We start from the raw sequence: 15,827 nt of genomic DNA, 5'->3' as shown, positions 1-15,827 counted from the left end.
GAGTGCTGGTTATGGTGTCTGGGTCACTGTCTGTGAGGTATAATTCACTGTGTCACGCTGTTCCTTGACTTAAGGTGAGAGTCAACCGTATTGCTCTGGAAGTCACATGTAGGCCAGACCAGGTGAGGAAGGAGGATTTTCTTCTCTGAAGGATTCAGTAGATTCTTAATTACAGATATAGGGATTGAATCACAAATTCCACCATCTGCCGTGATGGAATTCGAACCGAGGTCCCCAGAATATTAGCTGAATTTCCTGGTTTAATAATCTAATGATAACACCACTAGACCACTGCCTTCCCTGGAGTTCTCGATTACTGGTTCAGGTGGCATGGTAGCCCATTGGTCAGCACTGCTGTCTCACAGCAACAGGCACCAGGGTTCGATTCCACCCTCGGGCGACTGTCTGTGTGGAGTCTGCACGTTCTCCCTGCTTCTGTGTGGGTTTCCTCTGGGTGCTCCGGTTTCCTTCGGGTTGGGTGGATTGGCCATAGGAAAGTGGCTGTAGTGTTCAGGGATGTGTAGCTTAGGTGGTTTAAAGGGGGATGAGTCTGCGTGGGATGCCCCAAGGGTCAGTGTGGGCTTGTTGGGCCAAAGGACCCGTTCCACACTTGTAGGGATTCTATGATACTAACCAATAGCAGTAGTTCACTACCACCTTCTCAAGGGGCAACTAGGGATGGGCAATAAATGCTGGCTGAGCCGGTGATGCCCATGTCCCACAAATTATTTTTTAAGACATAAAGCTACACCACCATGCCACATGGCAGAGAAAGGAATAGAAGGAAATGCTAATGATTAGGTGAAGTAGGGTGATAGGAAGCATGTGTGGAGTACAAAGGCCAACACAGAAGAGTTGGGCCGAATGACCTAGTTTGTTGTATAAAATGGATCTGGTGAAATCAGTTGTATTTTCTTTCTCTGTAGATGATTGGGGAGATGTACACAGTGGTGGAAACCCACGTTTCCGAGGGATTCCAGGCTCTGCTCAGGGACATTGAGGAGCAAAACCTGCAACTGGAGAAGAAAATCCGCCCAGACTTCAATCAGATCCTCACCTCCAAGAAGCAGCTTGTGGCCAAACTCCAAGGTATGAGGCTGACTTTAACCTGTCTGTGGTTAGAGACCAAATAGATCTGAGACTCAACAGTGATTGCATCTTTGCAGACATGGACCTCCTGAATCCTAAAGTCCTGAAAGTTTCAAGATAATAAAATGTGAGGCTGGATGAACACAGCAGGCCAAGCAGCATCTCAGGAGCACAAAAGCTGACGTTTCGGGCCTAGACCCTTCATCAGAGAGGGGGATGGGGAGAGGGTTCTGGAATAAATAGGGAGAGAGGGGGAGGCAGACCGAAGATGGAGAGAAAAGAAGATAGGTGGAGAGAGTTTAGGTGGGGAGGTGGGGAGGGGATAGGTCAGTCCAGGGAAGACGGACAGGTCAAGGAGGTGGGATGAGGTTAGTAGGTAGATGGGGGTGCGGCTTGGGGTGGGAGGAAGGGATGGGTGAGAGGAAGAACAGGTTAGGGAGGCAGAGACAGGTTGGACTGGTTTTGGGATGCAGTGGGTGGAGGGGAAGAGCTGGGCTGGTTGTGTGGTGCAGTGGGGAGAGGGGACAAACTGGGCTGGTTTAGGGATGCGGTGGGGGAAGGGGAGATTTTGAAGCTGGTGAAGTCCAATTGATGCCATTAGGCTGCAGGGTTCCCAAGCGGAATATGAGTTGCTGTTCCTGCAACCTTCGGGTGGCATCGTTGTGGCACTGCAGGAGGCCCATGATGAACATGTCATCTAAAGAATGGGAGGGGGAGTGGAAATGGTTGGCGACTGGGAGGTGCAGTTGTTTGTTGCGAACTGAGCGGAGGTGTTCTGCAAAGCGGTCCCCAAGCCTCCGCTTGGTTTCCCCACTGTAGAGGGAACACTTCCTACAGACTAAGGGGGTGGCCATGGGCACCCGCATGGGCCCCAGCTATGCCTGCCTCTTTGTAGGTTACGTGGAACAGTCCCTCTTCCGCACCTTCACAGGCCCCAAACCCCACTTCTTCCTCCGTTACATTGATGACTGTATCGGCACCGCCTCTTGCTCCCCAGAGGAGCTCGAACAGTTCATCCACTTCACCAACACCTTCCACCCCAACCTTCAGTTCACCTGGGCCATCTCCAGCACATCCCTCACCTTCCTGGACCTCTCAGTCTCCATCTCAGGCAACCAGCTTGTAACTGATTTCCATTTCAAGCCCACCGACTCCCACAGCTACATAGAATACACCTCCTCCCACCCACCCTCCTGCAAAAATTCCATCCCCTATTCCAAATTCCTCTGCCTCCGCCGCATCTGCTCCCACGATAAGACATTCCACTCCCGCACATCCCAGATGTCCAAGTTCTTCCAGGACCGCAACTATCCACCCCACAGTGATCGAGAACGCCCTTGAACCTGTCTCCCGCATTTCCCGCAACACATCCCTCACACCCCGTCCCCGCCACAACCGCCCAAAGAGGATCCCCCTCGTTCTCACACACCACCCCACCAACCTCCGGATACAACGCATCATCCTCCGACACTTCCGCCATCTACAATCTGACCCCACCACCCAAGACATTTTTCCATCCCCACCCCTGTCTGCTTTCCGGAGAGACCACTCTCTCCATGACTCCCTTGTTCGCTCCACACTCCCCTCCAACCCCACCACACCCGGCGCCTTCCCAAAGAAAAAAAAACCAGTCACGATTAGACATAGAGCAGTTTTTCCGCTGCCTTCGCCTCCATGCCTACTTCTTCAACCGGGAGCCTAACCCTCCCTCCACTGACCCCTTCACCCGCTTCCAACACAAGTCCTCCTCCTGGAAACCACCCCCAGGCCTCCTACCCTCCCTCGACCTCTTCATCTCCAACTGCCGTCGAGACATTAACCGCCTCAACCTTTCCACCCCTCTCACCCACTCCAACCTCTCCCCTGCAGAACGGGCAGCCCTCCGCTCCCTCCGCTCCAACCACAACCTCACCATCAAACCCGCAGACAAGGGTGGCGCAGTGGTATTTAGCACACTGACCTCTACATCACCGAGGCCAGACGCCAACTCTCCGACACCACCTCCTACCGCCCCTTCGATCATGACCCCACACCCGAGCACCAAACCATCATCTCCAAAACCATCACCTCAGGGGACCTCCCACCCACAGCCTCCAAACTCATTGTTCCCCAACCCCGCACGGCCCGTTTCTATCTCCTTCCCAAAATCCACAAACCTGCCTACCCTGGTCGACCCATCATCTCAGCCTGCTCCTGCCCCACCGAACTCATCTCCACCTATCTGGACTCCATTTTCTCCCCTTTGGTCCAGGAACTCCCTACCTACGTCCGTGACACCACCCACGCCCTCCACCTCCTCCAGGACTTCCAATTCCCTGGCCCCCAACACCTCATATTCACCATGGACGTCCAGTCCCTATACACCTGCATTCCGCATGCAGATGGCCTCAAGGCCCTCCGCTTCTTCCTGTCCCGCAGGCCCGACCAGTCCCCTTCCACCGACACCCTCATCCGCCTAGCCGAACTGGTCCTCACCCTCAACAACTTCTCTTTTGACTCCTCCCACTTCCTACAGACTAAGGGGGTGGCCATGGGCACCCGCATGGGCCCCAGCTATGCCTGCCTCTTTGTAGGTTACGTGGAACAGTCCCTCTTCCGCACCTACACAGGCCCCAAACCCCACTTCTTCCTCCGGTGCATTGATGACTGTATCGGCGCCGCCTCTTGCTCCCCAGAGGAGCTCAAACAGTTCATCCACTTCACCAACACCTTCCACCCCAACCTTCAGTTCACCTGGGCCATCTCCAGCACATCCCTCACCTTCCTGGACCTCTCAGTCTCCATCTCAGGCAACCAGCTTGTAACTGATGTCCATTTCAAGCCCACCGACTCCCACAGTTACATAGAATACACCTCCTCCCACCCACCCTCCTGCAAAAATTCCATCCCCTATTCCCAATTCCTCCGCCTCCGCCCCACCTGCTCCCACGATAAGACATTCCACTCCCGCACATCCCAGATGTCCAAGTTCTTGCAGGACCGCAACTTTCCCCCCACAGTGATCGAGAACGCCCTTGACCGCGTCTCCCGTATTTCCCGCAACACATCCCTCACACCCCGCCCCCGCCACAACCGCCCAAAGAGGATCCCCCTCGTTCTCACACACCACCCCACCAACCTCCGGATACAACGCATCATCCTCCAACACTTCCGCCATCTACAATCTGACCTCACCACCCAAGACATTTTTCCATCCCCACCCCTGTCTGCTTTCCGGAGAGACCACTCTCTCCGTGACTCCCTTGTTCGCTCCACACTGCCCTCCAACCCCACCACACCCGGCACCTTCCCCTACAACCGCAGGAAATGCTACACTTGCCCCCACACCTCCTCCCTCACCCCTATCCCAGGTCCCAAGATGACATTCCACATTAAGCAGAGGTTCACCTGCACATCTGCCAATGTGGTATACTGTATCCACTGTACCCGGTGTGGCTCCCTCTACATTGGGGAAACCAAGCGGAGGCTTGGGGACCGCTTTGCAGAACACCTCCGCTCAGTTCGCAACAAACAACTGCACCTCCCAGTCGCAAGATGCCACCCGAAGGTTGCAGGAACAGCAACTCATATTCCGCTTGGGAACCCTGCAGCCTAATGGTATCAATGTGGACTTCACCAGCTTCAAAATCTCCCCTTCCCCCACCGCATCCCTAAACCAGCCCAGTTCGTCCCCTCCCCCCACTGCACCACACAACCAGCCCAGCTCTTCCCCTCCACCCACTGCATCCCAAAACCAGTCCAACCTGTCTCTGCCTCCCTAACCTGTTCTTCCTCTCACCCATCCCTTCCTCCCACCCCAAGCCGCACCCCCATCTACCTACTAACCTCATCCCACCTCCTTGACCTGTCCGTCTTCCCTGGACTGACCTATCCCCTCCCTACCTCCCCACCTATACTCTCTCCACCTATCTTCTTTTCTCTCCATCTTCGGTCCGCCTCCCCCTCTCTCCCTATTTATTCCAGAACCCTCTCCCCATCCCCCTCTCTGATGAAGGGTCTAGGCCCGAAACGTCAGCTTTTGTGCTCCTGAGATGCTGCTTGGCCTGCTGTGTTCATCCAGCCTCACATTTTATTATCTTGGATTCTCCAGCATCTGCAGTTCTCATTATCTCCTGAAAGTTTCAATTGGCTTCACCAAATCTCAGTCTTTTGTGGTGCAGAATCCACACGGCCATTTATGCTCACAGCTCTGCTTGCATTACCATATTTGTCCAGCAGAGGGAAATGGCAAGGTCAATTGATCAATTCATCCCACACCAGCCAGACATGGACCATCTGGCCATCCTTCACTCCTGTTTCATCCCCCTGTGTCCTGTAAGAGGCAGACAAACACAGGAATCAAATTGATGAATCTGTCCAAGACCATTACTCAGGGTTTTTCTGTGATGTGAGTCATTTTGTGCAGGATTATTCCTCTGGCAGTGGGATGGAGGGGAACCAGCAGGGAATGGGGTTGCATGTTGGTCAGAGATAGCCAGGGATGAAAATGGATGTGGGACAGAGATGGACATGGGATGGATTTGCTGAGGTGTGGAGAGGGACTTGGGATGGAGATGACCAAGGCATGGAGCTGTACCTGGAATGGAGATAGCCAGGGGATAGCGATGTCCAGGGAATGGAGATGGCCAGGGGATGGAGAAGGTCCTGGGGTGGACATGAATCTGGGATAGAGATGGCCAGGGGACAGAAATGGCCCTGGGATGGAGATGGCCAGGGGCTGGAAATGGCCCTGGGATAGAGATGGCCAGTGGATGATGATGGCCAGAGAATGGAAATGGCCCTGGGACAGAGATGGCTGGGGATGGAGATGGCCCTGGGATGGAGATGGCCAGGGGATGGAGATGGCCCTGGGATGGAGGTGGACCTGGGATGGAAAAGGCCAGGGGACAGAGATGGGCCTGCGACAGAGATGGCCAGGGGACGGAGATGGCCCTGGCATGGTGATGGACCTAGGACGGAAAAGGCCAGGAGATGGAGATGGACCTCGGACGGAGATTGCCAGGGGATGCAGATGGCCCTGGGATTGTGATGGACCTAGGACAGAAAAGGCCAGGGGCAGAGATGGGCCTGGGGTGGAGATGGCCAAGAGATAGAGATAGGCCTTGAACGGAGAGGGACCTGGAGCAGAGTTGGGCCTGGGACGGAGATGGCCACGGGACAGAGATGGACCTGGGACGAAGATGGCCAGGGGACTGAGACGGCCAAGAGACAGAGATGGGCCTGGGACGGAGATGGGCCTGGGACGGAGATGGGCCTGGGACAGAGATGGGCCTGGGACAGAGATGGCCTGGGATGGAGATGGCCAGGGGGGTGGAGTTGGCCAAGGGACAGTGTGGGCCAAGGGATGGGGCTGGCACTGGGATGGATGTTGCTGGTGAGGCTGAATCCTGACATGAGTTGTTTGCCCACAGAGTCACTGGGTGACCGGATACAATGGTGCTGTGAGGCACAGGTACAGCCCCACATGGAGTTAGCACGGGACAAGCTGGCCGATCCCATGAACGCTGGCCTTGGGGAAACTCGAAGACTGTTCTCTGAGGAAGTGAACCGAGTGATCAGTGTGGTGAAGAGCACAGAGCACAGCAGCAGCTCACTGGCTGAGGTACCAATCTATAATCTCTCCTTCATAACCATCATTCCTGCCTGGGAACAGAGGAATAGCAGCAAAGTGTTTGATACATAGACACGTACTGGCATGTGCATTAGAGGAGGAGTAGACCCTTCAGCCCCCCAAAACTACTTGCTATTTTAGAAGATCGTGGCTGATCTGATTGCAGCATCAACTCCCATTCCCATCCCTTGAACTTCTTTGCTCTGACCCAGTCTTAAAAAACATTCAATGGCCCTGCCTCCACTGGTCACAGAATTTCACAGAAAAGGAATGGTCCTTTTCTCCATGTTAAAAAGAAGTTCTCTTGTTTTTAAATTGCGCTCCATAGTCTCACTCTCTCCCACAAGGAAAACCGTCCTTTCAGCATCTACCTTATTAAGTTTTCCTGGGATTATGTAAGTTTCAATCACTTGTCCCTCTAAACTCCAGTGGATATAGGCCCACTTACTAAACCGTTCCTCAGGAGATAACCTGGATTGAATCTCCTCTCAGTGGCTATTAATGTCTTTCTCTAAAGGACAGCCAAAGGTGTACTACAGCCTGATTTGATAAGAGGAAGCCAATTCTCTGGATGACAAGGGCGCCATCATGGAATGGAAATACCAGTGCCACCAGGAGGTTGGGGGCAGCCACTGCACTGTAATCCAGATGAACTCTCAGCAGCATCCCTGACAATTATAGCAAAATATTCTTCATTTGTATTCCATTCCGCTTTCGTCAAATGACACCGCTCCACTTGCCTTTCTCTTCACTTGCTGTGCCTGCATAGTAACGTTTTGTGATTCATGACCAGATCCTTCTGTACTAAAGAGTAATACATCCAAAATGGTCAATAACATATTACACTTCATTTGAGGCAACAAGGTGTAGAGCCGGATGAACACAGCAGGCTTTTTCAGGTCCAGACCTGAAACGTCAGCCTTCCTGCTCCTCTGATGCTGCTTGGCTTGCTGTGTTCATCCAGCTTCATACGGTGTTATCTCAGATTCTCCGGAGTCGGCAGTTCCTACTATCTCTTACAGTCCATTTGTCAATTTTTTGACCACTCTCTTAACCTACTAGAATCCCTTTGTAGAATAAGTCCTCCTCATGACTTACTTTCTCACCAATCTTTGTGTAATTGGTAAACTGTGCAAGCTTCTTTCATGTGAATTATTTATACTGATTGTCAATAACTGAGTCTGAAGCACTGAGCCCTGTTTCACTCCATTAGGTCCAAGCTGACAATGAAACATTTATGTTCTTTGTTTCCGGTTAGTTAACCAAATCCTCAGCGTGTCCATGTCTGACATAATTAAAAATCTGTCTCCTTAAATCTACTCAATGTCCCAGTGTCCACTGCACTTTGGGAGGGGGCAGGGGTGAGTTCCGCCGATTTTTGATGCTTTGAGAGAAGTAATTCCTCCTCATTTCTGTTTTAAGTCTGCTCATCCTTATCCTCAAACTATGACCTCTTGTTCTAACTGCCCCACGAGGGGGAAACATTCGCTCTCGGGTCGTGGGGTGGCTGATGAAAAATGGGCACATAGTAGCTTGGTAGGGCAGTAGCCAGCTGGTGGTATTGCAGATGCCAAGAGGCTGGGCTCTGAGTTGCACATCATTGGCATCCAGTCTCTGGGTCATAAGTCACTGTAGGTTCTGGTTAATAGTTAGTGGAGATGTAACCTGACTTTGGGTGGATGTGACTGAGGGAGAAGCTTCAGTCTGATCCCAAAGTGGTCATCTGATTGTGTGGTTGCCCTGAATTTTGTTCTCAGTTAGTCCCGTTTGTCACTAGGTGCTGGAGGGGTATAGGCTCAAGGCTCCTTCCTCTGCCGTTCTCATTCGAGTTTCTCATCAACCTTTCTTTCAGGTTTTCGGCCAGCTCCAAGCCCTGCCGTATCAATCTGCCCAGCTGAATCACTGCTATGAGAAGATAGAAACACTGGAGCAGTCACTAAGCGAGCTGGCACCTCGATTCTCTTTCGCTGGCGTTCGACTTCTGACCCAGCGGGCACAGAATATCATCCAACAGGTGCCACACATCCAGTAGACTTTGAGAATTCACATACACACACACACACACACGCACACACACGTATGCACAGACTGATGTATAGACACACACGAATATGCGCACGCGCACACACACACACACACACACACACACACACACACACACACACACACACACACAGACATACACACATACAAACTGGCACACACATACACAGAAACACACACACACACACACACACACACACACACTGATGTACACACAGACTGACACACACACTTGCGTGCACAGACTGGCACACACACACACACACACACACACACACACTCACAGACACACACACAGACACATTCAGACAGACCGACACACACAGTGACACGTACACATACACGTACCACACAAAGAGACAGGCAAACATGTGGACCCCCCAGATGCAAACCTACATACACAGACACACGCAGACAAGAAGACAGAGATACACACAAACACATACACACAGACAGAAAAATACAGGCACACACAAACGTACAGATACAGTTGCTGACATACACACGTGCAAGATAGACAGCTTTACACACAGACAGAGAGATACACAGAGATTTAAATGGTCCTGCAGGCACGCAGACAGATACAGACACACACAGTCACACATAAACAATGAGACAGAATACACAGTCATATACAGACATGGGCACTGAAACACAGAGACAGTTGCAGAGTATGTACAGAGACTATCACACATCCACATTGACACACGTAAAGACACAGACATATAAAAAGACAGACACGTACACAGACATGTACAAATGCAAAAAGTTGTCCGCACACAGCTACACAGACACACAACCACACACACACATGTGCACTTATGTACGCAGACACACAAACACGTCAGTCACACATGCCTGCACACAAGGGACTGATGGGCTAATTGACACTCGCACACAGACAAATACATGTGCACAAATGTCATGTCAGAACACACGTGAGCCTGTTCGCAGATAGATAAACCTACACTTGCAGAGATAAAGCCACACAAATAGATTAACCTGCACACAACCATGCACACGCTGTTCCATAGTGGAAAACAGGATGTAATTAGATGAAACGAAGGAAGTTTGAAAAGACCTCATTGAATTACAAAGGCGAGCCAGCCATTGTTCTGGAGGTTACTGTAAATCATCAGCCTCCAAGGTGAAAGCCATGGAGCTCATTCCTGTTGGGGGACTGACTGGGTCAAAGTTAACAGTAGGTTCAGTTTCTTATTAGATTCATACAGCACGGAAACAGACCCTTCAGTTCACCTGTCCGTGCCGACCAGACACCCCAATCTGACCTGGTGCTATTTGCCAGCATTCGGCCCATCTCCCTCTAAAAGCTTCTTGTTCGTGTACCCACCCAGATGCCTTTTTAATATTGTAACTGGACCAGCCCCCACCACTTCCCGTGGCAGCTCATTCCATACACGCACCACCCTCTGTGTGAAAGAGTTGCCCCTTCCCGATTGACTCCTTTCTGCCAGATCAGGAGACTTACATTCACTGGATGCTTTACAGCCACTGGAAGTGTAGTCACTGTTATAATGAGGAGACATAGCAGCCCATTCACACAAGGCTAGCTCTCCTCAGCAGGGCCGTGGGAGCAAATTTGGTTTTGCCATGTCCTTTGAAGGCCACATAGTGGGCACAGCAGGAGGAATAACTCCCTCCCTCGTCCCCAGGAGTGCCAAGAATCTTCAACTTCAGGCCAAGTGGGAAGGTGGACCCTCAGTTTGACGTCGCCTGTGGAAGATAGCACCTCTGACAGTGCAGCACTTCCTCAGGATGGCATTGGGTGTCACCATGATTTTTCCACTCAACTGCTGGATCAGGACTTAAACTCTGAATCTTGTGACTCAGACATGAGAACACAATCAACTGAGGCAAAGAAAGCATCCCTCAGAATATGCCCTGCTATCAACTCTTGACAGCGCTTAGACATAACCTTTGGGTGAATATTGAGGGAGAAGCTGCATTTTCACAAGGGCACATCCAAACTTTGAGTTTGAAGGCAGCAGGGCAAGTTGATTTTGAAAAATGCAGGATTCTAATTTTTGTTCTGAGCCTTTGCAAAGCGAAAGATGTAACAAAAGCGCCATGAGGTTACAGTGAAACTTTCAAAATCATCGCTTAGACCTCAGCTGGAATATTGTGCCTATTTGACCGAGTGTGATGTCAAGGAGCCCTGGCAAAACTGGAATCAATAGATATCAGGGGGCAAATTCTCTGCTGGTTGCAGTCATAGCTGACACATAGGAAGATGGTCGCAGTTGTTACCGGTCAGTCATCTCAACTTCAGGACATCTCTGCAGGAGCTCCTCAGGGTAGTGTCCTAGGCCCAACCATCTTCAGCTGCTCCATCATAAGGTCAGAAGTGAGGATGCTCGCCAATGACTACACAATGTTCACCATTCGTGACTCCTCAGATACTGAAGCAGTGTGTGTTCAAATGCAACAAAATCTGGACAATATCCAGGCTTGGGCTGACAAGTGGCACATAGCAGTTGCACAACGCAAACGCCAGGCGATAACCATCTTCAACAAGAGAGACTAACCATTGTCCCTTGGTATTCAGTGGCATTATCATCACTGTCCTCATTACCAACATCCTGGGGATTGCCTTTGACCAGAAACTGAATTGAACCATCCAAATAAATGCTGTGGCTACAAGAGCAATTCAGAGATTTGGAATCCAATATCAAGTAACTCGCTTCCTGACCCTCCAAAACCTGTCCACGGCTTATGAGGCCTCAGTCAGAGTGAGATGAAATATTGACCACTTGCCTCATTGAGTATAGCCCCAACAACGCACAGGACACTCTCCAGGACAAAGCAGCCTGGTTGTCGTCACATCCACAAAAATTCACCCCCTCTGCCACCAATGCTAAGTAACAGCAGTTTGTCCCATTTCCAAGATGCACTGCAGAACTTCACAAATGCTCTCAAGACAGCACCTTCCAAACCCAGGACTATTACCATCCTAATGGACAAGGGGAATAGATACATGGCAACTCCATCATCTGCAAGTTCCCCTCCCCTCCAAACCACTCAACATCCTGAATTGGAAATATATTGCCTTGAGTATTACTGGATCAAAATGCTGGAACTCTCTCCCTAGTGGGTGCACCTACAGCACAAGGACTGCAGCAGCTCAAGAAGGCAGCTCGCCACCACCTTCTCAAGAGGAAACTAGGGATGACCATTAAATGCTGACCCAGCCAGTAATGCCCACATCCGATGATGGGATTTTTTAAAAAATTCTAAATACCAAACCTTAAACTTTGTAGGAAGATGCTGAGGAGATGGATTAGGATGTGAGTAGGGATGGAAAGTTTCACTTGTGGAGAAGGTGAGATTGTAAACATACGGACGATTAAGGGAAGATTTCACAGAAGCATGCAATAATTATTAAAGAAATTCTGTTTATTTGACAGTATGAATGAACCAAAAGTGTTTGTACCAGCAGAAGCGTTGTTGAAGCAGAGATTCAGAGATTGGGATCCATGATGAGTTTTTATTTGTTACAGGCAGCAAATCTCTGGACCCTGCTGCCAGAAAAGTTGGTGGACACATTTGTAACTTCCCGTGGAGAATTAGATAAAGGCTTGAAGAGCAAATATTGCAGAATGATGAAGAAAGAATGAGAGATTGTGGGTCTGACTGTTTGGCTGTTTCAGAGGGCCAGTTTCAACACGAGGGGCTGAATGTTCTGTGGACACGGGTCCGAATCTCAACATAGCAGTTAGTGAATTTTGAATTTAAAACAGACTCCAAAATAAAAAGCTAGTCTACTGCAACAATTGCTGTTAAAAATCCATCTGGTTCACTAATGCTCTTTAGGGAAGGAAATCTACCTTCCCCAATATAGCCTACATGTGACTCCAAACTCAGACCCTCTGAGCAATATGGGATTGGTGATAAATGATAGCCCAGCCAGATAGCCTGGCCTCATCCCATTAACAAATGGTAAACAACTCCCTACCTCATATCCACTGTGGGTGTATATACACAAGGACTATGCTGACTCATCGTCTCAAGCTCAGTTAAGGTTGGGCAATAATTGCTGGCCATGTCAGGGAGCCATCAATGAATGGAACCAAAAATCTGACAGTGTGAGTCTCACGGGGCCCATTTCATGCATTCTCTCTCTCGTTGTCTTCTGTTTGCAGCTGCTGGAAGATGCAGTTTATACCTTTCAGCACTTGTTAGTTTCTACACAGCCAGCCACTGGGCTCTCCGCTGAAGTTAGCCAACGTCTCGACAACACGCAAGTGCGAGTACTGAAGGTAGGTGCTGCCCAGCGTGAGTAGTGTGTGACTGATGATTGTACAGCTCACAGCGTGAGTGGATCCCATCTTAATATCTTCAAGACTCTGTGAACTGGAGGGAGTTCACAGTACAAGTAGGGGCAATGACACAAGTAGGGCTAAAGAGAATCGTTCTTCGTGAGCGAGACAACAGATATTATCCAATGTCCTGTTGTTCTGGCTTTTTGATGGCATGTTTCTTTATATTGTCAAGATACAGAGGTGAGTAGCATTGTTCAATAAAGTGCTCGGTTCGTTTATAAAGCTGTGTGGAATCACATGGCGTGTGTTGGAATGACTCAGGTCTTCCGAGACTCAACAGGAGTGAATGATCAGTCCCCCAGATCAAATTTCAGTTTAAGTGTTGTAACTCTCCTTTCGAATTACGTTTGGTTTCAGTGCCTCTCTGCAAAGCTGTCCCCTGCTTATTCAATCTGCTTTGGTTAAACTGGTTAATCAAAATGGTATGAAGGGATACTGTTTGGTTACGTCTGCACCAGGTTAGTCTTGGAGAGGGAGCAGGCTGTGTTCTGTGGTGCAGAAGAGACTGTCTGCAGTCAGTTAGTGCCAAGACGACTAGAGTGCATTATCAGCTTCCAGAATCACATTTTAGTTTGATCAAGCAAGTTTCCTAGAGTTTTATTTGCCCTTTAAAAGATTATCCCTTACTAGTTTGGCTTTATGAGCTCTTAAAATAATGTAAAAAGAGTTGTAGAGTCATACAGCACAGAAGCAGATGCTTGGGCCCAACCAGATCACGCCAACCACTAAAATAAACTTGTGGTAAGGTACTGAACTTGGGTAGGGAAAACTTTGTAAGTATTAGCTGGGAGTTCGGGAGTGTTAATTAGGAGGAGCTGTTACCAGGAAAATCCACATTTGACATATGGGAATTGTTTAAAAACCTGTTGATGAGAGTTCAGGACACATGTTCCAGTAAGGAGGAAGGACAAGGATGGCAAGGTAAGGGACCCTTGGGTAATAAGGGAGATTATGGACTTAGTCAAAAGGAAAAAGGGAAGGATAGGTAAGGTTTAGAAAGCTAAAATTGGACATGGCCCATGAGGAGTATAAAGAATGCAGGAAAGAACTCAAGCAGGGAATTAGGAGAACAAGTAGGGGCAATGACACAAGTAGGGCTAAAAAGAATCCCAAGGCATTCCATACATACATTAAAAACATGAGGATAACTATTGGAGAAGGTAGGACCAATCAAGGATAAAGAAGGGAACTTGTGCTTAGAGGCAGAGAGTGTGAGTGAGATCCTGTGTGAGTGTTTTGCCTTGGTTTTTACCCAGGAGAAGGATATGCAGGATGGTGAGATTTGTGTGGAGCAGGCTAATATGCTGGGGCATTTTGAAATCAAGGAAGAAGTGGTGTTGCATCTTTTGAAGAGCATTAAAGTTGATAAGACCCCAGGGCTGATGGTGTCTACCCCGGGTTATTGAGAGAGACAAGAGAGGAGATTGCTGGGGCCTTGACCAAGATCTTTGTATCCTTGCTCACCACAGGAGAGGTCCTGGAGGGCTGGTGAATAGCTAATGTTATTTCTCTATTCAAGCAGGGAAGTAAGGATAATTCAGGAAACTGCAGACCAGTGTATCTCACATTGGTGGTTGGGAAGCTGTTGGAGACAATTCTCAGGGATAGGATTTAGACCCATTTGGAAAAGCATGGCTGAATCAGGGGCAGTCAGCATGGTTTTGTGCAGGGCAGGCCATGCCTTACTAACTTGATTGAATTTTCCGAGGAGATATCGAAAGTGATTGATGAGGGTAGAGCAGTGGATGTTGTTTACCTGGATTTTTGTAAGGGGGGTTTTTGACAAGATCACTCGTGGTAGGCTTATCCAGAAGATTGAGATGCATGGGATCCACAGTGACTTGGCCACGTGGATTCAGTATTGGCTTGCCCATAGAAGCCAGAGGGTTGTGGTGGAAAGTTGTTTTTCAAGCTGGAGGTCCATGCATAGTGGTGTTCCACAGGGACCTCTGCCATTTGTGATATACATAAATGACTCTGATAAAAATGGAGATAGGTGAGGTAATAAGTTTGCAGACGATACAGAGATCAGTGGAGTTGTGGATAGCATAGAAGGTTGTCAAAGGATACAGCGGGATGTGGCTCAGATGCAGATAAGGGTGGAGAAATGGCAGGTGGGGTTTAACCCATGTAAGTGTGAGGTGTTTCACTTTGGCAGTTCAAAGGAAATGTCAGGGGCAGTTCTTACACAGAGAGTGGTAGGAATGTGGAATGAGCTGCCAGGAGAGGTGTTGGAGGCAGATACAACAGGGACGTTTAAGATACTTTTAGATGAGCACATGAATATGCAAGGAATGGAGGGATAAGGACCAAGGGTCTTTTTCCTAGGGTGGAGGTAGCTATTACGATGGGGCACAGTTTTAAAGTGAGTGGAGGTAGATATAGGGGAGACGTCAGACGTAGGTTGTTTACTCAGAGAGTGGTAGAGGCGTGGAATACATTGCTGGAGACGCTCGTGGAATCAGCCTCATTAGGGGCATTCAAGTGGCAATTAGATAGGCATATAGATGTTAGTATAAGATCGGGGTGGAGGTTAGATAGACCTTAGGATTAGGGTAAAAGTTTGGCACAACATTGGGGGCCGAAGGGCCTGTAATGTGCTGTTCTATGTTCTATCTTCTGTGTTGTATGTTCTATGTTCTAAGGGCAGGCAGAAAGGATTGGTTTAATTTGGCGTCATGTTCGGCACAACATTGTGGGCTGAAGGGCCCATTCCTGTGCTGTACAGTTCTAAACTAGTCCCA

The 15,827-nt window shown here is 49.4% G+C and overlaps 1 protein-coding gene across 2 annotated transcripts in view; it reads left to right on the top strand.

The window, feature by feature from the left end:
* The window catches only part of LOC125447549 (protein Niban 1-like), a 64,252-nt gene that overhangs the window by 39,757 nt on the left and 8,668 nt on the right, over nt 1-15,827 (top strand). For both annotated transcript variants that reach the window (XM_059639918.1, XM_059639917.1), the window contains 4 exons: nt 927-1,089; nt 6,501-6,691; nt 8,553-8,714; nt 12,904-13,020. In XM_059639918.1, the coding sequence (XP_059495901.1) occupies nt 927-1,089; nt 6,501-6,691; nt 8,553-8,714; nt 12,904-13,020 (633 nt within the window). The remainder of the gene's footprint in view (nt 1-926; nt 1,090-6,500; nt 6,692-8,552; nt 8,715-12,903; nt 13,021-15,827) is intronic.

Source organism: Stegostoma tigrinum, chromosome 35 (genome assembly GCF_030684315.1).
Source record: "Stegostoma tigrinum isolate sSteTig4 chromosome 35, sSteTig4.hap1, whole genome shotgun sequence".
Taxonomy (NCBI): Eukaryota; Metazoa; Chordata; class Chondrichthyes; order Orectolobiformes; family Stegostomatidae; genus Stegostoma; species Stegostoma tigrinum.
The sequence above is the reverse complement of the archived record's forward strand: the minus strand, read 5'-3'. Positions and strand labels throughout refer to the sequence as shown.